The sequence below is a fragment of the Mchenga conophoros genome, linkage group LG6 (genome assembly GCF_057382185.1).
Source record: "Mchenga conophoros isolate Kocher_MC1m ecotype Shallow Benthic linkage group LG6, M_conophoros_male_GT1.1, whole genome shotgun sequence".
NCBI classification, from domain to species: domain Eukaryota; kingdom Metazoa; phylum Chordata; class Actinopteri; order Cichliformes; family Cichlidae; genus Mchenga; species Mchenga conophoros.
The window spans coordinates 20,923,677-20,948,597 of record NC_140531.1 but is presented as its reverse complement, the minus strand read 5'-3'; the positions used below and the strand labels follow the sequence as shown (position 1 = coordinate 20,948,597).

At 41.4% G+C, this 24,921-nt stretch overlaps 2 protein-coding genes, 1 long non-coding RNA gene and 1 pseudogene across 3 annotated transcripts; 3 read left to right on the top strand and 1 right to left on the bottom strand.

Annotated features, from left to right (window-relative positions):
- Nucleotides 1–851: 851 nt before the first annotated feature.
- Nucleotides 852–7,078, top strand: LOC146572518 (inositol polyphosphate-4-phosphatase type I A-like). The gene is made up of 5 exons (XM_085276742.1): nucleotides 852–974; nucleotides 1,347–1,432; nucleotides 3,690–3,873; nucleotides 3,939–4,149; nucleotides 5,227–7,078. Exons 1-4 carry the CDS (start codon nucleotides 852–854, stop codon nucleotides 3,990–3,992), a joined length of 447 nt encoding a protein of 148 aa, XP_085132868.1. The 3' UTR covers nucleotides 3,993–4,149; nucleotides 5,227–7,078.
- Nucleotides 7,079–10,000: 2,922 nt separating this feature from the next.
- Nucleotides 10,001–13,214, top strand: LOC146572517 (uncharacterized). The gene is made up of 3 exons (XR_014892722.1): nucleotides 10,001–10,128; nucleotides 12,044–12,088; nucleotides 12,662–13,214. It is a non-coding gene; the product is annotated as an uncharacterized LOC146572517 (long non-coding RNA).
- Nucleotides 13,215–19,183: 5,969 nt separating this feature from the next.
- On the top strand, nucleotides 19,184–20,628 carry LOC146572516 (uncharacterized; annotated as a pseudogene).
- Nucleotides 20,629–20,849: 221 nt separating this feature from the next.
- Nucleotides 20,850–24,744, bottom strand: LOC146572515 (uncharacterized). Its single transcript, XM_085276741.1, has 5 exons — nucleotides 24,504–24,744; nucleotides 22,852–23,736; nucleotides 22,736–22,762; nucleotides 22,478–22,644; nucleotides 20,850–22,253 (listed from the first exon to the last, which is right to left on the bottom strand). The coding sequence occupies exons 1-2, from the start codon at nucleotides 24,544–24,546 to the stop codon at nucleotides 22,961–22,963; spliced, it is 819 nt and encodes a 272-aa protein (XP_085132867.1). The 5' UTR covers nucleotides 24,547–24,744; the 3' UTR covers nucleotides 20,850–22,253; nucleotides 22,478–22,644; nucleotides 22,736–22,762; nucleotides 22,852–22,960.
- Between the last annotated feature and the right edge of the window lie 177 nt (nucleotides 24,745–24,921).

Here is a 24,921-nt window from a genome sequence, read left to right as displayed (position 1 = left end):
ACTGTTGCCTTGTCAACTTGTGAAGCAGAGTACATAGCTTTGGCAGCAACAACACAAGAATGTTTGTACTTGACACAACTGTTGCAAAGCATGTATGAGCATCAAAAGAGACCGCCAAAGATTTTTGAGGACAATCAAGGGACTATTGCATTGGCAAAGAATCCTGTTAACAGACAGAGGTGTAAGCATATCGATATCAAATATCATTTTGTGAGATCAACAGTTAATGCTGGAAATTTGATATTGGAGTATTGTCCGACAGGTCTGATGGTGGCCGATGTTATGACAAAGCCAGCAACAAAGGGGAAGTTATTGAAGTTTGAGAAATATATGTTTGGAGTGTAAACAAATAGTAAAGAAAAACTGTTTCTTTTGGAATGCATGTAAAGCTGACAACGTGAGTGCAAGTGGGGGTGTTGAGCTAGTTAATAGGTATGCCCTCGTTGTCATCTGTTGTGATTTTATTTTGAAAGGATGCTTCCTGTTATGCTGCAGAGTGCACGCGAGAGTTCAATAATAAAAACTAAGTGTTGTTCTGGTGAAAAGCCGATGCCCCACGTGTGATTATTCCTCCGTCTAGACAATATAAGTATCTTCAATATTCATGCAGATTCCGCTGGAAGACCCGTCTCTGCTAACACTCACAAATCAAAACATTTAACAGCCAGAGGTGAAATAAACACCACCCCCCTGCTGTCACCAATGGCGTGTCCAGCGGGGTGGCCTGGGGGGGCACAGGCCACCCCCCAAACCAGACTGGCCACCCCAAAGGCAAAACAATAAAATTCAATCAAATATCAAATGTCCGATTATGTTTTCACGGTGACGCTCAGATATCCGAGTGTAAGTGAATGCAGCATCGCTTCTGCGCTATGCGCATCACGTTAGCAAAGGTAGGAGAGGCAAGCGCGAAAGATGGCACTGCAGGAAACAATTTTTCGGTGAAAGAAAATGAGGACAGAATAAATGTCCCGGTAAGTAATATTAAGTTTGCTGAGTTTAGTAAACTTCGGTGAAATTAGAATACCAAGGAAAAAAATAACACTTAAAGAATTATTGCAGCTGTGGAATATTTCAGACAGTATGCTACTGAGGGCAGCTAACATAAGAGTTATGCGTTATAAGATATAATCTAAGTCGTAACATTGCTGTATGGAGCTGCAGATTTGGTTGCAGGTTAACATAGCTGGACTGGCCATCGGGCATACCGGGCATATCCCCAGTGACTTATTTTTTATTTTTTTTGTAATGGCATGAACAATGAGAGGTGGTGGATTGGCCAGATGCAGGTCGATGTGTAGAAATAACTCCGTTGTTTGGTGGTGGCTATGACGGGGCTTCCACAGAGGCAACAGGTGGATGAGGGAAGGGGAGGCAGGAGGAGAGACCCGAAGCAGCCACCAGTCCGAGTGTCAGGTGAACTGAACTTCAGGTAAGAAGTTATGACCTGCAGTCTATCTGGGTCAGATATAAACCAAGTTTAGGTGGAGTTTATTTTCATGTTGCTGACTTTTTACTGTCAGTTGCAATAACTCATACTGCGTTCTAGCCAGTTTGACGGAGTTTTTATACAGCTGGGTGGGTGCTATGATGTTACTGATAGTGAACTTTATTTTATTCATAAGGTTAGTAGAGTTGCCAACGGCTCCTTAAAAAAATGGAATGGTCCCTCATTCAGAGAAAATATTACACGTTTCGTATTGAGCTGGGAAGAGACGCAGTTTGTCCCGGACTTTAGCTAGAATGGAAAAAAGGCACAAAGCTGGATTTATTCTGTCTTTATGCTGCACAGCTGCCTCTTCTTCTCTCATTCTCTCTCCCTCCCTCTCCTGTTGCTACTTCAATCATGAAACTGATCAATGATCAGCTGATCGGCTTTTCTCTCTTGTTTATCGCCCACTTTGCGCCAGAAAGAGGAAACCAGCAGATGTTGCGCTAAACAACAGCAGCACGTTTAAGCTTGATCGGCTGTTGTTAGAATGTATTTAATATTAATTTCTAGTATCAGCTGATGTTTGCTGGAGCCACAGCTGTAAAGCTGCTGGTCATGATGTCTGTTTAGATATGTGGTGAGAGGGAAACATGAAGATGAAACCAGGAGATGTCCTTACTGAACCATCAGAGCTGAACAGGTGATGGAGAAACAGGTTTACCTTTTAGGTGACATGAATGAGTTGAAGGGAAGTTATGAACTGTTTCTGAGAGACAAATAACACCAGGATCCTTTTTTATGTAGCAGACAGCTGGTAACTGTGCAGGGGCGGGTCTAGCAAAGTTTTGCCAGGGGGCCAGGTAGGGCATTAACAGGGAAAGGTGGGCACAAAGAAATACTTTTCTTTCTTATTCTCATTTAAAATACCTAGTTTTTATTAAATAATTATCTAAATCTTACAACCAAAGTTTTTATCTGACGTAAAATGTATAGAAATCATACATATACCAACAAGACTGTACATCACTGTCACAACAGGGTTTGTTTTCAGTCAAAGTCTTTATGGCTTTACTACCTGGTGGGTCGGTCTGTAGTAAAAATGCCCAATTTTTTTGTCCCAGTCCAGCCCTGCAGGTTAATACTGGCAGTGTCACCATGCCAGCTGACTGTATTTTATCATCAGCCAGTGTTGTTCTTTATCAATATTACCAAAGTTTACGATAAGGCAGCATAGAAAGTATTTACTTGCTTTCAGGTTTCATTCAAATGTTAGTCTTTTCAGTTGTTTCCCCACTTTTTTCCTGTTTCAAAATCAAACACCAGTTTGTGAGAAGATTATCTTCTTTTTTTAACAGGCAGATAAAGTTTTGCATTGGCATTGGCTAATTTGTCAATTGTTTGTTACAAATGTTCGTATTTTAATTTTCAAAAATGTTTTTGCCCAAAACATATGTGCACTATATGTCAGTAAAAATACTATGCAAATATTGTTGTCCTTGACTGCTGAGTAAACACTGACAAAGCACTGATTGTATCTCTTGTACTTTATCAACGCAGTATCTAAAAACTTTGCACCGTAGTGGTTAAAATCTCATTCTAATAAGAGTTAAAAGTGCATTTGGTTATTAGGTTTATAGGATTATTGAATTATGGTTAAGGGTTGGTAGAATTTTTTTTTAAAACATTATCTGCCAATTAAATCTGCCACCCTTCTCCAAATCTGTGCCCCTACCTGGCCCCCCCAACAAAAATTTTCTAGACACGCCACTGTACACAGATGGTCTGAATTTGTGAAGCGAGTGGTATCGCATTTATCGAAGTCGGCTCCTCGTTGTTTTTTCTAAGCCACGATTAGGCTCATTGAGAGCAGGCATGTGCATGCAGACAGTGTTTGTTTTTACATCTGGTGGGTAACGTCCCTCCCTATATTTTTGGAACAGTACCTCTGAAGCTTGATTTAGATTTCTGCAGGAAATTTACGTTCTAACTTCAGATGTAACACCTCTTAACACTAAACCGGTCCATCATGCTGTTGTTTCCAGTTACAGCGTATATTTCCTGCTGAAGCATATTTCAGGCATAAGACAGAAACATTACAAAAATATACACCTGCAGGCCACTCTATTGTCTTTATTTGACTAAATGCACTAAATTGCTGCCACAAGCTTTTGAACACATGTACCTAATAAAGTGGCTGGTGAGTGTCCTCAGTCCCAGCTCGGATACAGATGTGTCGGTGTGTCTTTGTTCCCTGCAGTAGTGCCCTCTCCAGCTCAGTCATCATCCACATACCCCAGGACACTGTCCGAGCCAAAGAGATCATCGCCTACGTCAACACGCTGAAGACTCAGGTCAGCTATTACGCAGAGAGGCTGTCTCAAGCTGCCAAAGACCAATCGGCCAGCGGACTGGAGTGGACGCTCGCCAGTCTGGTTGACAAGGTACTAAAAGTGTTTGACGTTACGTGGGGACGCTTCATATTTCATTCATACCCTCTTCCTTTCAGACCCGTCAGCTGGTGGCAGTGTGCGGCTGCAAGCTGCTAGCTTCAGCTATTTAGGCCCTGAACGCAGTACGAGTACATCGCAACCAAAGCTTCTCCTTCCGCTGAGTCTGAACAAGTAGTGCTCCGCAATGACCAGGATACGCTGAGAGCAAAGTACAGCGATCACAACAGCCAGTCGTCACTGCACGTGGACTGGCACGAAGAGGAGTGGGTGAGTTGATCAGCAGTTATTGGCTGTTTTCTGATTCCAGATTTTTTATTTCTTTAGCATGACAACAGACAAGCTTAGTTTCTTGGCACACATTGTGGATACAGCTTGATATCTTAACTACACTCTGAACTCTGTTTTTCTTTTCTTGTTGCTTCTTCTTCTTCTTGAGTCATCCCTCTCATGTTGATTTCCAGCTCAGGTCACTCCTTACTTTTAAGAAGTTGGAGGATTCGTGAGCAGATTTTTCCTTCACCATATCAGCCGACTTTATTCTATGAGAAAATACTCTTAAATGACTCGTCTTTAAAAAGTGTTCAGTGTTTTATGTCTGGTCTGTGTGTCATCTTTGTCTTTACAATGTTGCAGCAATACTTTAGTAATGATATGATATGATATGATATGATATGATATGATATGATATGATATGATATGATATACCTTTATTAGTCCCACAAGGGGAAATTTAAATGTTGGTTTAGTGTAAGCTCAGCTTTTTAACTAATGTAAGAAGTGTTATGACTGACTCGTTTTTAATACCTAAATCTGGCCTCAGTGCACAAACCTAAATGAATCGGTACATATGAAAGCGCCCAAGTCACGAGCTGTGTTCAAGGACATGGATAAAACAAAAAGGTTCAAATTTGTGCCCAAAAACCCCACAAATCAGTGTCACTGTTTTAAAATCTGCTGCGAGACCGCTCTAAATGTCAGCTTTTTCTTTACGTAAAGACTGGGGTCTGTAACATATCAGCTCGTTTCTTATTTATTAAAGAACATGCCTGACACCAGGCTTTTGAGTTAACGGCTCCATTCGATCTCTGCAAGTATTTTTAAGTATTTTTAGGTTCTTTCCATCAGGATTTGTGGCTAGTTCTGGAGCTTGACCCTAAAAGATTTCAGTGTGTCGGTGCTTCTGCTTTCCCTGTTGTCCTTCTCTTCCGTCTTTATTTCTGTTTCTGTCAAATTTAAAAACAACTGCACTCTGAAATACACACTCTTTGCAAGATGTTGTCTAAACTAGTGGTTGGAAGGCATATTTGTGTTTGGTCTCTGATGGTTTATTTACACTTTTTGCAGGCCACGCCCACAGACTACAGCGCCATGATGAGCAACAAAGCCAAGAAGTCTATTGACTTCCTTCTGATGCAGGACACCGCCCCGACGATAGCCACGGACGTGTCACTGCAGTACCGCCTCGACATCGTCTTCTGCCAAACGGTCACCTACACATATTTTAATTATTGTATGTCTGAGCTGATGCGTTTATCCTGGAGTGACTCAGAGTGAAGGAGAAGGCCAAGAAGAAGTGTAAATATCATAGAAGCAAGGAGTTCAGAGCTCTACGACTTAGTGTCTTTATGGTATTTATGTGTGTAATGGAGACCAGGGGTTCCATTACCCTTACTTGTATTTTTATTAATTGACTGACTGATTTGTATTTAAAAACCGTAATGAAGAAAAACACACACTGGTTGATTGTGATTCTTTATTAGGCTTTTTGGGTTGTTATTTAAGTGACTCGTTAAAGGTGAAGAGACAGGGGGACTGGCCATCCTACCTGTGTCAGGAAAAGAACCTGTGTTAGAGCTGTTCACATTTAATCATTTGTCTGTAACCTAAATTAGTTGTATATGTAAAAAGAGAAGTGTTAACAGTACTCACTTTGTAAAGAGTAAAAGCAGCTCAATCACCTGCTTATGAGCTCCTGGAGAAAACCAATGTGCCAGGCTAGGGGAGTGTGTGTTGGAGTGATTTTGTTAAAAGTTGTCATTATTGTGCTTGGACCTTGTCTTGAACTGTATGTTCAGATATTTTCTGTTCCTCCCCCACATGTAGGATGTTGGGGATGTTACTAGCTATAGTTTTCAACTGCAGGCACAATCTATATAAGATTCTGGTTTCCTTATTTGGTAAGGAATGTTCACTTCCTGCCCTTTATGGGCTCACCATGTAAATGGTGGACTGTTAGAGAGGTTAAGCCATATACGAGGTTGAGGGGAGATGACCCTTTTATGACTAGAGATGCGGTTAAAACGTTTGTAAGCAGGAAGTCACGTATACAGACACACATACACTCTCTCTCACTCACACACACACACACACACACAGTGCCTTAGCTTTTACCACACAACATATGGGGTTTACAATGGGCGGTTGTGTAACTGTTTTCATTCAATAAAAGGCTGCGAGTGGAGGCTGGAGTTGGAGTTGTCTGAGTTTGGGTGTAGAGCTTGCAACTCTGAGAATCCGACCAGGCTTCCCCTGCACAAGTAAAAACCAATCGAACTCTGATTGTCTTACTTTGTTCTGAGTCAGCGAGGGCTGAAACCTAACTGTGGTTAAGGTGTTTTAATGCAGCGGTCCCCAACCGCCGGGCCACGGACCGTCGTTTGGTCGAGAGATGAGGCTCGGGTGTGAAATGTATGGTTTTCAGAGTTTTTAATCGTTTTTTATCGTTATTTTGTTATCGTTTTTATCGTTAACTCTGTTTTCCTGGGTCTTTCACGTGTGTTATGAATAAATCTTCTTTTTTTCCGGTACCGGTACTAGTTTTATTTTGTTGTATTTATCTGTGACACCTTAAAGGCCGGTCCGTGAAAATATTGTCGGGCATAAACCGGTCCGTGGCGCAAAAAAGGTTGGGGACCGCTGTTTTAATGTATATAGAAGAGACTGAAGTTTATATGTTATGGAGTTATTTATAGGACTTGTTACAAATCTTCATATGTCTATGTGTTGGTTATATTGTAGTGGTTTTCTTATGGGGAGGGTTTTGTTTCCCTTTGGTTTGCTGACCCCCAGACTTGGTCTATTCCAGATGCTCACCTGAATCAGGTAGAGTATAACAGGAAGCCATTTGCTTTTCAGAAGGGTTGGATTCTTTGCTGTATCACCATGTGTTCTCATTAATAAAGTACATTTTACTCCAGTCTCGTGCTATTTTAGTGGAAGTGACCCATGACCGTCGGCCAAAACTGACAATATGACTATTAAAAGTCTGAGTAATACTGTAATTTTCTGCTGCTCATTCCTGTGCAATATCCCATCTGACCTCCCGTCATATTTCTTTTCAAGATTTTCTTATTTAATCACTAGTGTACATATATTTATAGATACATATATATATATATTTAGTCATCTTTTCTCTTTTACCACGTCTTTCAAATATTTTGCTCTTTACTATTTTTCTATTTTTTATTTTATTTTATTATATTTTATTATATTTTCTTCTACTGTACCATGCTGCTGAGTGACTGCTGCTCGTCAAACACATTTCATTGCAATGTTGACCCTGTGCTAACTTGCATATGACAAATAAAACTGAAAACTGATAAAACTGAAAACAGTAAAGGCAAAGGGAACACATCAAGTAAGGATTTCACACTCCCACTCACAACGGCACTTTCAAAGCATAAAGCCAAATGCTTCAAAATTTCATTTTGAAGCATTTTAAAAATGAATGTGTTTGAGTTTCATTGCTCCAAAGCAATGTTTTCATATAAGCAAGATAACAACCAGTTTGCAACCATGTAAGTACAGTCCTCTATTGTGAACAGACGTGTTGGCAATCTGTCTGCGTTTATAAATTAGACAACAGTTATTTGCAGATCTTCATCAATCTGCCTGAGAGTGATTGCAGTCGGTCAGGTTGCCTCCAAGGAGGCAGTTTATTATTTTCCTTTCCTAGTTGGACAGATGGCTGTTGTTTTGTTTTTACTGTAGTGTGCTGGGCCATTAATGGCTCAGGGGCTGCAGCGTATCTGCGCCAACACCTAAGGCCAACGTGGAATCACCGGTCAGACTAACATAAAGAAAGAATCTGTTAAATTACACATTTGTATTCATTAAGTCACAGACAATGAAAACAAGCAGAAATCAAGATGTAATATTTTTATAATTTTATTGATGTTAAATTAAAGTCCCAGCTTAGTTATGTTATCAGTGCAAGTCACTTCAATCTGTATAGCACCAAAGGAAACAATGGTGTTTTCAAGGTGCTTCACACTGTAAGGTAACAACTTACAGTATTAAAAAGAAAACCCCAAAAGAACAAACCCCTCTGAGCAAGCACGAGGCGACAGTGGGAAGGAAAAACTCCCTTTTAAGAGGAAGAAACCTTCGACAGAACCAGGCTCAGGGCGGGGTGGCCATCTGCCGCGACCATTCCTGGGGATTTCAAAAATGACTTGATCTGATCTAAATGTAAAACTAGCTCATTTAAAGTGTCCAGTGAGTTTTAGAAAATATTTTGCTGTTGATATCACGATGTCACTATAAAGTGGAAACTTTGTTTCTTCCCTTACACCTCCCAAAAAATGCCCGCACCGATGAGAAGCACTTAGATATGCAACTTGGTTCTGTGAATATCTTTCTTTTGAAAGTTTTAACAATATCTTCATCAAGATTTTGGAAGTTTAATTGCCAGAATGTCACCAAAGATGCATGCTTCCATCTTTTACAGAGGGATTTGAAAACCCTCTCGCTGAGTTTCTTGAACTTCTCTGGTGGGATTTTGTCGTATCTGGCCCTGATTTCAGTCCAGATTTTCATGGTAAGCCGGTTGGAGATAGCTTCAGCACTTTCAATGCTGAAGACTGTGCCTGATTTTTTTGAAACCTGGGAAATCAGTCCTTCCACAAAGATTTCCACTGAAAATCTGCATCTTTCTTTCTTTTCATATGATTCCAGTCTATCAGTAACTGTTACTGCCAACAGGTGTTCTTGGAATACTGAAGTAGTTATGATATTAAATATTGGTTGTTCCATTAAATTCATTGAATCCTCCTCCCCACTCCTCCCCATTTCCAATGATATTAGTGACAATTTATGTAATTTGTCACAAATATCAGTGAAAATCGCATTAGCAATGCAGTCAAAATAATTCTGCACTTTTCGGTCTAAATGCAAATCCATCCCCTTGAATTTGTCCAAGAGTAGATCCAACAAACGTTTTTGGTGAGAATGAGGGCACTTTAAAAGTTTACCAAGCTTTGAAAGCACAGCCTGAATTAATGTCTCTAACCATCTTTCAAAGTCTGTTTTTTCAGGTGGCTCACAGTCTACAGAAGATCTGTGATGCTGTATCTTTTTATATGACTCCGTTTGACTTACGTTTGTTAACGGTGGGATGCTGGCTTCATGTTCAACACAGGATTTCTGCTGCTGGGGATCTGGAATTGGATTGTTTTCTGGTTTTGCAGCACTGTGTTGGTCAGCATTTTGACAGCTTTCTTCTGTGTTAGCTGTTTCTTGGCTGTTAGCATCTATATTCTGTGCTGTATCAAACTCCTGCTCAGCAGAATCGTCCAAAAATTTCACACGTGACAAAACCGTTTTGCCAGTAGTGGTGTGGACAGAACAGTTTTCATGTACAGGGGAGTTCTGGGAAGACCTCAGCGGTGATACTGCTAGTGACTGTTCACACAGGTCCATTACGTCCTCTACAAAACCTACAAGCCGCTTAGCGGTGACGCAATCCGGATAGCCTGAGGTAAGCTCTAACAACTGCTTGTTCGAAAAACTACTGACCAAGTTATCCAAGAGGGATACCAAAGCATGTACTGTAGAATTATCCCCATTGGTCTGAACTGTTTCATCATTTGTCATTGTGTTACAGTTCGAGCTTGCCATTTCACTTTTTTGTTTTTTATGTCTAAAATGTTGTTTTGTGTTAAACTCCGTGTTTGAACGTTTAAAGCGCTGCTGTCCCGCTGTGTGAATGCGTTTCAACTGAACAGCCAGGTCTATATATAAGGTCGGTTTAAGGTTTCTTTGTAACGTCACCTGACGTTTCTTTGTAACGTCACCAGTCAAAGGACTGGCCCGGCTCGTCATAACGAAAGGGGCGGGACAAATCTGTTGCTTAGCAACTGAAAAAAAGGCACACCGCGCTGAATGCTACATCCGGCCTGCGACGGTACACCGCCTCCGCACCACCGTTTAAACATGAAGTGTGGATGTTAGAAGATCCCAAATATGGTGAGCTACTGGGAAATTACTCACGTTTTTGTTCTTGAGAGTGAGCGATAATAAGCGACATTTTATTGAGAAATTACAGTAGTCTGTCTACAAAAACTACAAAAATGACCTAAATAAGACAGAAGTACACATTCATTTTTATCGTTTTGTCAACAACAGGGCGCATGAGGTTTGTTCAGTATTTGTTGTGTCTACAAGGCTCAGGCGCCCCCATGAAGTGTCTTATTTGTATAGTTGAAAGCATTATAAAGGAACGCAAAACTAAATTACATATAATTATAATTCTTGGCACTTTCTGGTGTGTGTGAGTTAGTGTTTCTCTTTTATGATTTGTGGGTCCAGCATCAAATTCAGAATCCTTCCCATCACACATGAGGTCTTGAATAATCATCTTATTTTAAAGACCTCGTAGTTTGATAGTTTGCTCTCAGACTGTGGGCTTCCTTGTGGTTTTTAGGATATTTAGAAGTAGAAGGGGATCATCCTTCTGTGGAACCAGCTCCCAGTTTGAATGCAGGAGACGGACACTATCTCTACTTTTAAGATTAAGTTTCAAAGTTACCTTTTTGCCAACGCATATAGCTAGGGCTGAATCAGGTGACCATGAATCCTCCCTTAGTTACCCTGGGACTACCCTGCTGGGGGATTCCCACCATGTGTTTATACACCTCTCTGCATTCAATAATTAGTTCTTGTTCATCTCTGGCTCTCGTCCACAGTGTGTCTTTTGTCCCCTTTTTCGTCTCCTCATCCCCAAAGGGTCGCAGCGGGCTGCCCCTCCCTGACCGTGGTTCTGCCAGAGGGTGCTTCCTGTTAAAAGTGAGTTGTTCCTTCCCACTGTATTGAGGTTTTTTCTTTTTAATTGTAGACTTTCTACCTTACAATCTATACCACCTCGAGGAGACTGTTGTTGTGATTCAGCTCTGCATAAATACAATTAAATCGAATTAAGTGGGTTCAGCTGTTTTGTGAAATAAATGTGAGTGACATGGTAAGTAATAGCCTGCATGTAACTCATGGTAAGAAGAGCAATATCGCCCCCTCCTGGTTCAACCTTTTTTTCTTTGCAGTAATCTTTCCAATAATAATACATATGCACTAACCTCATGCTTGCTGTTAACAATAGCCTAAAGACACAAAATCAAGTTTAGTTTTTTCCTTAAGTTTATGTTTTTTTTTATATGGTTGGCATTTATTTTGTTTCTTTTTAATAATTATATTGATTCTATTGATTGTTTGCCAAGCACTGAGGTCTCTGCTTAGACTGTGCTACTGGGATCACTGATTTAAAAATGAGGCAAAAGCACCAAAGTTGTGCTCAAAAATAGTACAGTGAGCTACAAGCTGTTGCTGTAGTAATTCTAACACACTTATTGTTTTTAAATACATACATGTTTAGTTCTTTTAAACCTAATTATATATATATTTTTTTGCAAAAGTGTCACCTAAACACCCAAATATACGTAATTCAAAACTTACTTTAATTATTACCCATTTGGCTGGTAACATGGACCCAGTCTGATGGATAGTTACTGAACAGATAGTCTTTTCTTTAAAGGCTGCATTCAGAGCAAATCATTGTAAAAACAAGACAAGTCAATAAAAAACAAGTAATAACTATAATACTAAACTACAATAGAGAGAAAATCCAGTAAATATAATTATATTATGTAAAAAATATACAAATATTTACCTCTAATTTAAAAAGACATTACAAGGGTACTAGTTTCATTTTAATCTAAACATAATCTAAATTGACACTAAATCAGTTTAAATATTACAGCTGAAGGTGATTTTAATAAATGTACTGCTGCTTGACTTTGTTTTACTACTGCAGTATAATTTATCATGTACAAAAGCTCCAAATGTTGTTTCTCTGACTTAATGTTCTGATGACGTTTGTGTTACTTTGCAGGAAATAGTCAGGACCCAGATGAACCTGTGCTGGAATTCAGTGTGGGTGAGTAATATGAGCATTTATGAAGGCTGTCCATGACCTGTAATTAAATTTAGCGTCATTAGTGCCACTCATTGCAAGTGACAGTGCACATGCTTTCAGCATGGAGTCTGCTCTTATGGTAGCAAAATAAATTCAGAAAATCTCCATCAAAAAGCAGCTCAGCAGCAGAAATATATATGGTCAGCTGGTTGTGAGTTAATGAGCATGTGAAATCAGTGTGAACATTTTGAAACAACAACTCTCCAACCTCGTAATTGTAAGACTGCCTGTGCAGCCACAGGAGCCTTCAGAGAGTCTTCCTGCTTGTCTCTTGGGTTGATTTGCTCATGTTTTCTCACCCAGTCAATGACTGTAAAAGGGCTGGACTAATTGGAGGCAGGTGTAATTGATTGCACTGATATGCTAGTCTACTTATAGCCCACATTACAAACACTGCTGTGTTATTTTGTCTCTCAGTGCAGGTATGTAATGTGACAAAACCTCTAATGATCTGATATGTTTGGGATGGATGGGCTGTGAATTATATAGTGAATTGTCTTATTTTGTCGCTCTGTGCAGGCTTTCTACTTACAGGGTGGTGGGTCTCAGAGGACAATTGCTACCCCTGTTGAAGTGAACAACGTGTGGAGTGCAACTGGCTTTGTGGCATAGCTGGCTCTGGCCTTGGACTGTGTGTTTTTACTTTGTACCTAAATGGGACACTGGACTTTTAACTACTATTCATTGTGTTTATAAATAAAATTTTAGAATTTTATTGACTGTCATCTTTTTGCCCACGGTTGGTCAGACCTAGAATCTGTGTGTGTGTGTGTGTGTGTGTGTGTCATCAGCAGGGTTTTGCATAAAAGAGTGTGAGCAGGTCAAAAGGTCAATTCATTTATTGTAGTTTTATGGCAGCACCCTCTAGTGGCCTTGAAGCAAACAGTCTCCTAACTAAGCCATGGCATCTCTGGTCTCTCCTACTTTTGTGTGCTCTGCTGGAGGAGCAGCATTGGATCTAGTGATACTGAGTAAGCTGATTAGGACAGGCCTGGAGAAATGTGGTTTGCATGAAGTATCAGGAAAAAAACAACCTTGTATTGTAAAATAATAATACACGAATAATAAATACTTTTCATGACATTCAGATTTCTGGACTCACGAGTTCATAGAACATTAATGTTACGAAACATTGAGAAGTCTTAAAACTACATTGTATACTTATTATTTATTTACTTTAATCAGATTTGACTGGTATTTTTAAACATTACGTTTTTGTTCCTTCAACTATTGTATTTAAGCTTATGACTCACTCACAGTATGTTTATATAACTGCCTAAAAAACGGTGAGGATGTGGCCGCAGTGGCTGAGAAGCAAGAACTTTGCTTTGTCTTTTTTTTTTTTTTTTAAATTGGGAAGCATAAATGAACATACCAGAAAACCCTGCACGAAGGAGCCATATTTGTTTTTTGTGTGTGCATAAGATGACGCTTTAGTATTATTACACATATAAGGATGTTAGCATGCAACACACAAACTCAAGTGGTGTTGCCAAGATAGTTGCTGACTGGCAAGAAACTTCTAGAAGAAATCTGGTGACAGTCCAAAGCACAAATTAGATATTCACTGAGATATTCAACATCTCTTTATCTCAGTCGGTGATCCCCACATGCTTCAAAGAGTCCATCATTGTTCCTGTCCCGAAGAAACCCCACCCTGCTTCTCTCAATGACTATCGCCCTGTAGCCCTCACTTCAGTAGTGATGAAGTGCTTTGAACGCCTGGTCAGAGACTTCATCATTTCTTCACTACCAGACACACTGGACCCACTACAGTTCGCTTACCATCCAAATCGTTCCACAGACGATGCCATCTCTCATCTCCTCCACACATCACTCACTCACTTGGACACTAGAAGGGGGAATTATGTTAAAATGCTCTTCATAGACTACAGCTCTGCATTTAACACCATAATTCCCTCCACACTCACCACCAAGCTGGAGCATCTGGGACTCAGCTCATCTATGTGTCAGTGGATCTCCAACTTCCTAACTGGCAGACCACAGGCAGTAAGGATGGGCGGACATGTCTCAGCCTCCACCACTCTCAGCACTGGAGCCCCCCAGGGGTGTGTTCTGAGCCCCCTGCTGTACTCTTTGTACACATATGACTGTGTGGCCACTACCAGCTCCACCACCATCATCAAGTTTGCTGACGACACCGTCGTGGTGGGCCTGATCTCTGATAACAACGAGACGGCCTACCTGAAGGAGATTAGGAATCTGGAGAACTGGTGCCAGAGGAACAACCTCCTTCTAAACGTCAGTAAGACAAAGGAGCTGATAGTGGACTTCAGCACTAAGCAGGAGAGGAACTACCAGACCCCCGTCATCAACGAGTGCCCAGTGGAGAGAGTGGACAGCTTCAAATACCTCGGAGTTCACATCACGCAGGACCTGTCATGGTCCTGTCACATCAACACCGTGGTGAAAAAGGCCCGACAGCGTCTCTACCACCTCAGACGCTTGAGAGACTTCCAACTGCCCTCCAAGGTGCTCAGGAACTTTTACTCGTGCACCATAGAGAGCATCCTGGCGGGAAACATCTTAACCTGGTTCGGGAACAGCACCATGCAGGACAGACGAGCTCTACAGAGGGTTGTGCGGTCAGCTGAGCGCACCATCCGCTCCGAGCTCCCTGACCTGCACTCAATCTACAGCAGGCGGTGCTGGACCAAGGCCAGGAAGATGGTGAAGGACCTCAGCCATCCCAACAACAGACTGTTCTCTCTGTTGAGGTCAGGAAAGCGATTCCGCTCCCTGAAGACCAACACAGAGAGACTGAGGAGGAGCTTCTTCCCGCAGGCGATACGGTCTCTCAATCACACCACCACACAGTACTGACCCACACATGTGGTTCTTACACACACACTGGACTTTCTGGACTTTGTTTTTGCACAACACTGGTCACTATATTCTTCATTTCCGGTTAATACTTGTACAGCTGCTGTTATTGTGTATATATTTATTTATATTTAGATTTCTTCATACATTCTTATATAGTTCTATATTGTGTATTGTGTATTTTGTTGTACAGTTATTTTATTTTCAACTTTAATTTATATACACTCAACAAAAATATAAACGCAACACCTTTGTTACTGCTCCCATTCCCCATGGGATGGACGTAGAGACCTAAAATTCATTCCAGATACACAATATAACCATCCCTCCCAAACAGTGGTCACAAATCAGTCCAAATGTGTGGTAGTGGGCACATCTGCTATATTGAGATAATCCATCCCACCTCGCAGGTGTGCCACATCAGGATGCTGATCTGACATCATGAGTAGTGCACAGGTGTACCTCAGACTGCCCACAACAAAAGGCCACCCTGGAATGTGCAGTTTTTTGCGCTATTGGGGGTCTGGGGACCCAGAACCGGTCAGTATCTGGTGTGACCACCATTTGCCTCATGCAGTGCAACACATCGTCGCATGGAGTCTATCAGATTGTCAATTGTGGCCTGTGGAATGTTGGTCCACTCCACTTCAATGGCTGTGCGAGGTTGTTGGATATTCGTGGGAACTGGTACACGCTGTCGTACACGCCGGTCAAGCACATCCCGAACATGCTCAATGGGTGACATGTCCGGTGAGTATGCTGGCCATGCAAGAACTGGGACATTCTCAGCTGCCATCTGCCCTGAACAATGTGAACCATGATTCATCCGTGAAGCGCACACCTCTCCAACGTGCCAGACGCCATCGAATGTGAGCATTTGCCCACACAAGTCTGCTACGGCGACGAGCTGGAGTCAGGTCAAGACCCCGATGAGGACGACGGGCATGCAGTTGAGCGTCCCTGAGACGGTTTCTGACAGTTTGTGCAGAAATTGTTTGGTTGTGCAAACCAATTGTTCCAGCAGCTGTCTGGGTGGCTGGTCTCAGACGATCTTCGAGGTGAACCTGCTGGATGTGGAGGTCCTGGGCTGGTGTGGTTACACGAGGTCTGCGGTTGTGAGGCCGGTTGGATGTGCTGCCATATTCTCTGAAACGCCTGTGGAGACGGCTTATGGTTGAGAAATGAACATTCAATGCACGGGCGACAGATCTGGTTGGCATTCCTGCTGTCAGCATGCCAATTGCACGCTCCCTCATTGCTTGTGGCATCTGTGGCATTTTGCTGTGAGACAAAACTGCACATTCCAGGGTGGCCTTTTGTTGTGGGCAGTCTGAGGTACACCTGTGCACTACTCATGATGTCAGATCAGCATCCTGATGTGGCACACCTGTGAGGTGGGATGGATTATCTCAATATAGCAGATGTGCCCACTACCACACATTTGGACTGATTTGTGACCACTGTTTGGGAGGGATGGTTAGATTGTGTATCTGGAATGAATTTTAGGTCTCTACGTCCATCCCATGGGGAATAGGAGCAAAAAAAAAAGTGTTGCGTTTATATTTTTGTTCAGTGTATGAAGACGTGGATTCTCCTTTTCACATGTTAGCATGTTGTTTGGCTAGCTGTGGCTTACATTACCACAGCTGTGATAAAATTATCAGGAGTACTTCTATGTCTATGAGGGGAAAGCTTTCCTTGTTTACATATAATATAATAATGATACAGATAATGAAAGTCAGACAAAGTGGATCATGTCTTTTACAAAGTGCATAAATAAATCAAGCAGATTTTTTTTTGGTTGTGGTTTCTGAGTTGTGAAATGTCTGCAGCTCCGGAGTGGACTGTATTTGATTTGTCACATTGAAAGAGGGCCAGAAAATTACATAATCAGTGAAGCCAAACACATGTCTCTTTCCTAATATGGGCAATGTCTTTAGTAAAACTCAGCTGTAAGCATGTCTCCAGGCTCTGAATTGAAGGATTTTAGCACACAATGTTATGTGTTTTCAAACTCACAAAATCATATTTTACGTTCTTGAAGCAATAACCACGTGAAACTGAAGTTTAAATACTTTTCTTCCCTACATCCTGTGTGCAAGAGTCAATTATAGCATCATTTGGAGAGTTATATTTCATTTAGCATGTTATCGCATATCTGAAGGGGACCTAAAATAAAGCACAGTTCAGTCAGAGGGTCTCTTATTGATTGAAATCAACTTTTCCTGCTTTTAGGAGATAACTGAAAGTATACATGAAAGTGCCTTATCTTTTATAACCACAGGTTTTTTTTTATAATGGGTGTTTGTGTAAACTGTGTGTCACGGAAATAAAAGGCTGCTGTGGCGTGATGGTTCTTCGTAGTGGTCTGACACCGAGGGCAGAGGGGCTGCTCTGAGATCCTTCCCTTGCTAGCATGTGAAAAACCGGTTGAGCTGTTCGTCTTGTTTCATTAACGGGAATAAGTCTCTAAAGCAGCGGGGCCTGTGGAAGCGCAGACCCAACACTTTCCAGTAGCATAAGATTTTTTGCCAAGAAGTGCGACAGCAAAGAACTGATTGTCCAAATATAAGTTTCCTTACTTTTTCTATGAAGTTTATATGTTTGTAAAAATAAAGTAAACCATCTGCTCTAAACAGGTTTACATAGACTCAAGATTCATTTTATCATTTTCTTGAAAATGTGTTTTTGGGGTGTTTTGCAAAACTAACTTTCCTCAGTCACACACTTTTTTCCTTCAGTTAAAAAACTTGTAGATCTGGCATATTGATCGATCACAGGTTTGATAGCTTATCTCTGGACAGTCAGCTTAAAGAAGAATTTGCAAAGTTCATTGTATTTATTTAAGATCATTTTTGACAGCCACAGCTGTGACACATCAATGATTTTTATAAGATATTTATCACAGACTGACAGAACTACGAGAAACACCTTTTAGTTATCGTCCTTTTTAGTCGTCTGAAAAGTTCATATAAAAGCAGAGGTTTCTCTGTTTTAAAGACACAGAACATTTTTAAGACACAATCACACAAGTAGATATTTCAAGAAGACAGTGTAAACAAACATTTAGGGGCTGTGGTTTCACATGTTGCTCCACCTATCATGCGTTAGAGTCACCTTCCAGTAAGTTTCCAGGTCACTTACCCAGTATATGTACTCAGACTGGAACCAGTATGTTTGAGATTCATACAACCAGAAAACTGTCTCCTCTGTTTATTATGTGAATTCACACTATTGAGATCCTGTTTCTCTTTAAACTTTATTCTACCTTATTCTAGTTGCTCCGACCTTTGCTGGTTAACTACTCCCTCCGTTTTCAGCTGATTTCCACCATTTAAACTTGAATCTGTTCTGCTCCCTGTGCTAATGCCAGCTGTATCTTTTGGTGGTCATACCTTTCATACTTTTTGAGATATTACAGTTTTTGCCCGTTGCTTGAACACTACAAACCCATGCTTAGACTAAAGTAACACAACTTGAAGCTTTTGTTACCATACCTCAAACACATGTACCCCTACCTTAAACAAAAGCGCTGCTTTGCACCCTAGTTGCAATTATGCAACACACTTACTCCTTTATGCAACACACATGGTCCTGCATGCTACACTCTATTTCATACATAAGACACTTTGTTCACAAAATGAAATTTCAGGGTGCCATTTGGAAAACACATGTACCCAAAATACAAAACACATCGGGTAATTGCAACCACTCAAATACACACCTGAAGGCACTTACTTGTAAAAATGAACACCAATTAGCCAACTACAAAAAGCCCTCAGTTTAGCCAATTCAAGAACTTTGCAAGCATGGATGGAGGGAGAGCAAGAGGAGGAGGAGGAGGATGATGAGGAAGAGGAAGAGGAGGAGGAGGAGGTCGAGGTCGAAGTCGAAGAGGCCATGCACGGACCCATATTTCTGATGATATAAGAGCAACTTTGGTGGACCATGTCATCAACCATGGCCTGACTATGAGGGAAGCTGGGCAGAGAGTCCACCCACATCTAAGCCGCTTCACAGTGGCATCTGTAATAAGAACATTCCGACTAGAAAACAGGTCTGTCTTCACCTCTCTACCTTCTACTCCACTCAGATGGTTTTTATAGCACTGTTCTACAGTATATACCATTACCATATCAAGTGTACAGGGTATTGCAGGGTGCTAATGCTCCTTTTGCAGCCAAAGTGGTAGTTTCTGTGAAACATAGCATGATTACTTATATTGAAGTACAGTGGATGACACAGTACATACAGTAAAGTACTGTAAGAAAAATAAGCAAAGCGATGACAATATGTGGTTGTATTTCTCTAGACTGACTCGAAGACCTTCTGGGGGAGGACGCCAACGCCTGTTCACACAACAGCAGGAACTTGCCGTTGTGGACCTAGTGAGGGCAGACAATGCCATCCGTCTCCACCAGCTACGAAAGCAAATACTTGCAGACAGGCAAGTGTTCAACAGCATAAACCATGTGAGCATCACCACCATCAGACGCATCTTGGGAAAACACAGCATCACCATGAAGCAGCTCTACAGAGTCCCATTCGAGAGGAACAGTGACAGGGTCAAAGGACTTCGAGCTGAATATGTACGGGTAAGTGTAACTGTCCTTTAAATGTACAATACAGTATTGGTGAAATCCAGTAGCAGCTGAATATGTACCATATCAGTACCACATGGATCCATTCTGAGAGCTACACAGGTACCTGTGTGATGGGGTTCTGTATGTGTAGCACTGTAGTACAGTAATATGTTCTCTTGGCCATGGATGGAGTTGCACAGCCTCATGAATTCATTTTCATTGATGAAGCTGGATTCGACCTGTGCAAAACAAGACGACGGGGTCGTAATGTCATTGGTCAAAGGCAATTGTGCACGTCCCAGGGCAGCGCAGGGGAAATGTCACATTGTGTGCCGCCATAAGCCTTCGAGGGCTTCTGCATCATCATGCAAAACTAGGTCCATACAATAGCCAACATATACTCACATTTCTAGATGCTCTCCATAACATAGTTGTACAGAACAGACCAGATCAGCCCAGGTTTGTTTCCATCAGGCTGCTCTGGTCCAGGCCTGGTTCTCCAACCACAACCAACTTGAAGTGGTATACTTGCCCCTTACTCACCATTTTTAAACCCTATACAGGAATTTTTTTCGGCTTGGAGATGGCGTGTATATGACCGCCAACCACATGCCCGCATGCCTCTTCTGCAGGCAATGGAACAGGCCTGCGGCGACATTCAGGTGACAGCAATCCATGGATGGTTTCGACATGCAAGAGGATATTTTCCCCGGTGCCTAGCGAGAGAAGACATTGCTTGCGATGTCGATGAGGTCCTGTGGCCAGACCCCAACAGACGGCGGGATCCATGAGCCCACGTATGCACAATTGTCATGATTTTTTGTGTTTACAGTATGGTGTTTTTTCTATTACTGTATTATGGGGTTTTTTGGGGGTTTTTTTGCTTTCTCTGAATTCATGGTAAATGGCCTGCATTTGTATAGCGCTTTACTCAGTCCCTAAGGACCCCAAAGTGCTTTACACTACATTCAGTCATTCACCCATTCTCATGGTACTGCAATGTACAATACTGAGTAGGCCTATTTGTTGTTTTGGTTGTTTGAAAATGTGTCTCCTGAAAATATGCCTTCTGAATAAACAATGAAAGACTGCAGTGTTTTATATAAAGTAGACTAGTGTGCTCCCCCTGATCTGTAAGTGTTTGCATATGATGCAAGTATGTGTCATTTTGTCAACAGTTACATTTTGACAAAGGAATGTTAGGTTTTGATAGCAGAGTTTAGGTTTTGAGAGTTTCAATTTGGCACAGATGTGAATGGTATATTTCCCAGTGTTGTGTCGTGTGTACCCAGAGGTTGCCCTTTGTTACAAATTAAAGTCTACAAATCAATGACATCACACTGGCCTATGTTTATTCAGTCTATGATTACATGTCAGTGAGATCTTGGAGCTGCCAGCATGCAAAGCTGCAGCTTTAGAATTTAGGCTCTAATCCTTTTTTCCACCATTTTTTTTATTTTTCTTCTTCCTTTGTTTCTCAGACATGTATGTTTTTTTTTTTTTTTTTTTTCTCCCATCATTTCCTCTTATTGTCCCTTTACATACTCTTTGCCTCGCTCCAGTCTACTGCCAGAGTTTCAGTATTTTATTCACTTAATAGCAGGACAGAATACCACGTGACTGTGGCCTTGTGTTATACCCTCTCTGCTGCAGTGATGCTGCAGACAAACACAAACATCGTGATCAGACATTTAAGAAAAGCCTCTTACAGATGAAGGTCTGTGTCTCTTGACCTAAACACATAATCAAGTTAAATCTAATTTATGTTCATCAGTGCCCCTCACACTGTAACTTAAAGTAATACATTTGTTACTGGTTAATTACAGAAGCACGTTTGTGAGCATAAAGATGTAAGCCTTGGACCATCGGGATGAAATGTGGTTGGGAAACTTAACAAGCATTGATAAAGCTTCATCAGTAGTTCGAACAATGCCTCAAAACCTTCGCTCACCACAGGTGGTTAGCAGACTGTGGTTGTACCATGCAGCCTAATAACATGCAGTAAATTGCAGGTTAAAGCAGTCTGCTTACACATTGTTAAACGAGGGAAGGGAACTAATGTGGCTGTCACATGACCCTTTTGTCCCATTTCATCCCAGCATTTGATTAAATTGCTGCTCACTACTTAAAACTGATCACATAAAACTATTTTTCTTCATCTTTTAATGATTACCAAAGTCTGTGAATCCCCAAATTGTTCAGTTGTTCTTTTTGCTCCCTATGAGGTCACTTTTACCATGTGACAAAAACAACACCCCACTGTACACACTTGAGCCACCAGCAACTTTATAAATCCCCAATAAAAAGCTGACAGGTTGCAATGATGTTCCAAATAACTTATTAAGAAAACAACTAAATACACAGAAAATATTATGAAAACTGGTTTATTTTATATCTCCTAGTTTGAAGTGAAGCAATAAAAACATGTATAAAACATCACAAACTGTAATATTATACAAATGCTTACGTCCTGCTGATGCAATGGAGACATCTTCCAGTGACAGTCTTCATCCGTGTGAGTGTGAGGAGGCTCCTAAACCCACCGACACAGAAGTGCATGTTCACAACTCCCTCTGTGCAGGTGGGGTCAGGGCCCTCCTCACCCTGGGTGAAGAGGGGTGGTGCTGTGGCCAGTCAGGTATGAAGTGCTGAGAGTGGATCTTTGGTCCTCTGTGCAGCTCTGTCCACTCTCAGCTGCCCTGCAAAGCAATAACACGAGAAAGACGTCATTTTAACACAAAACAGCATTTCCATTGTTGGTAGCTGCAGCATGTTGTTAAAATGCAATTTTAAACTCAACATATACACACAATAACTATAACTAAACTTAAACCTACAGTACTGTAGGACGATGATTTACACCAGCTATTGGAAGGATTTAGTCTTCAAGACAGTTTGTAGCCAATGTGAGGTGATAACTTACATAGCTGGAACACAGCACCACTCTCCAGTTTGTCATTTGGTCATCCATCCTTCTCATCGGGTTGGGGTAAGGCTGTCTTCTGGGTGGAGTATCTCTCTGTGTTAGCTCGGTCCTGGGCGTTGAGTGTCTGAAGTGCTGAATGCTGGGAGAGGACAAGTGTAAAGCACCTGAAGACAAAAAGACAAAGAGAAAAGCATGAATTCACAGATCACAGAGTTGTTCACTTTACTTTTCTTCTGTTATGTGTTTTTACCTTACCTCTGATCCCTGAGCCACAGGCTATACCTTATGTAAAAACAAGAGACTACAGTCAGTTCACGACATCATTTTAAACCTTTTCTACTTATTTGTGTTGACATTAAGTACGGACTTACCTTTGTCCTGCATGGTGAGCTAGAGCTTGAGAAAAAAATGTTAGTCATTTACAAACACTGCAAAGGCCAACTTAAACATTTAAAGCTTAAAAACAAGTTCTAACATAATCTAGTCAGAGTCGCTGTCATCAAGTGAAAGGTTAAAAGGCCTTTCCCAGAAGCGTCTGACACCAACAGAACCCGAGGATGTTGAAGGGCCATAAAACGTGTCATCACTTACCTTGCACCTCTTTGCACTTACCTCATCAGTGCAGGTGTCGTCTCCGCTTCTCTTTGCTGAGGAGGTGAGAGCTGAGGTTGAAGGAGAAGCTGAGAGAGTAGCGGAAGAAGGAGCAGGAGAGGAAGGAGCTGAGGGAGCAGGGGAGGAAGCAGCTAAGGGAGCAGGAGAGGAAGCAGCTGAGGGAGGAGCAGAGGAAGCAGGAGAAGCTAAAGGATCACCAACCGGGAAGAGTGGGGCGTTGGCCTGGCCGAAAGGCGGCATGGCGAACGGGGCAGCACCTGGAGCAATAGGATGTTGCCAATCGTGCCAAAACGGCTCTGGAGGGAGCTCCTGGATGAGAGGGGAATCAGCTCTCTCATCCATGGTGTCATACCCCGAGTCGTCACTAGGCCAATCGGCCCACTCTTCTGAGTTGTTCCAGTCAGAGGAATTGTCAGTGTCTTCACTCACCTCTTCGACGTCCTCAGGTATGTAGGGAGGGTACTCACCTTCCTCTTCACTGTCATCAGGATCCTGTGCTTCAGGAGAAGAGGGTGAGGATGGGAGAGGGATATACTCACCATACTCACCTTCACTGACACGCTCGGTATCAGAGTCATCCAGGATCCTGATGACCTCTGGAAGGCCTTCTTCTGCAGGACGCTCAACCACGTAGTCGAGACGACCTGTGAGGAAACAAGTTTAAAATAACATTAAGAATGTAATAAACATCAAGTGCTAAAGGAACAGAGCTACATCTGTTAGTTTGAGCAGACGATGAGAGAAAAGCATTTTAGGCTACATTTATGTCAGACTGAATGACACTTCTACTTGTTCATGCAAGCAAAAAACAGCTAAGTCAACTAAGTTCACATCATTAACTGCTATATAATAAGATATAGTAGTGGCATAACATAAGGATACCATTATTACTACTGTACTATGATTACTGTTTTCATATTCTTTTTTATATTCATTTATTTTTGTTATTTTTTATTATCATGTTTTGTAGCAGGGGAAAAGTTATAGTTTATTTCAATAAAGCCTTTGATCCAAGAAGAACAGGATGTTAGGAAGGGACCGGGATCTGGTGTGTTTACACCTGTGTGTTCTGACGTCATGACATGCTGAAGATGCTGTTACCACAGAGACTGATTTTGGGGCATTTTACAAATTTTAGTCCGTTAAGCTATTTTTAACCAAATCATTAAAAAAGTGTCAAATTTGAAGCCTTCAAATCAAAGTAACACCTTTTTTTTCAAATTCATACACCAGTCGTTAATAATTTCTACACCTCTCCCGGAAAATTTAAAGCATACAAACAATTTACGGGGAAAAATATTGGAATAAGCATATTTTGATAACATTAAAACTTGATATTCACACTGGAACTTATTAAATTATTACAGTCATTTAGTAGCTCTTAAAATAACTGAAGAAATGTTAAAAGTACCTGCAGCGAAGTCCAGGGGGCTGTCGAGTCCACGACGAGCCATCTTCAGGCTTTGCTGTATGAAAAACAAGTACAAACAATCCAAAGATGAAGTACTTGTTGTGGCGAGCAAGTCAAATCCGCTTTCAGTAAATATTTTCCCGAAAACTTAACTTTCCACAGGCTGAGGTTGGAGCAGGTCAAAACAAGTCCAATAGCAAGTGTAAAGGGACGAATGGAACCTTGTGCAGCATTTATATACCCTCCGCAGGCCATGGTTACGGTTGCCAACATTTTTCTTTTAAAAGCTAACAATAACTTAGCGTTCTCGCTACTCACTATGCTGTTAAACAGCTATATGTTAGCAATGACAACATTTAACAATGCTAGCCGTGCTGATTAGCCTTAGGATTGCTTGAGGTTGTTTCCAGCTCTAGTG

Coding starts and splice junctions, on each gene's coding strand:
- LOC146572518 (XM_085276742.1), top strand. CDS start 852: ATGCAGCATCGCTTCTGCGCTATGCGCATCACGTTAGCAAAGGTAGGA. Junction 975..1,346: donor AGGACAGAATAAATGTCCCG/GTAAGTAATATT, acceptor GGGCTTCCACAG/AGGCAACAGGTGGATGAGGG. Junction 1,433..3,689: donor TCAGGTGAACTGAACTTCAG/GTAAGAAGTTAT, acceptor TGTTCCCTGCAG/TAGTGCCCTCTCCAGCTCAG.
- LOC146572515 (XM_085276741.1), bottom strand. CDS start 24,546: ATGGCTCGTCGTGGACTCGACAGCCCCCTGGACTTCGCTGCAG. Junction 23,737..24,503: donor CCCCCTGGACTTCGCTGCAG/GTACTTTTAACA, acceptor GTTTCCTCACAG/GTCGTCTCGACTACGTGGTT.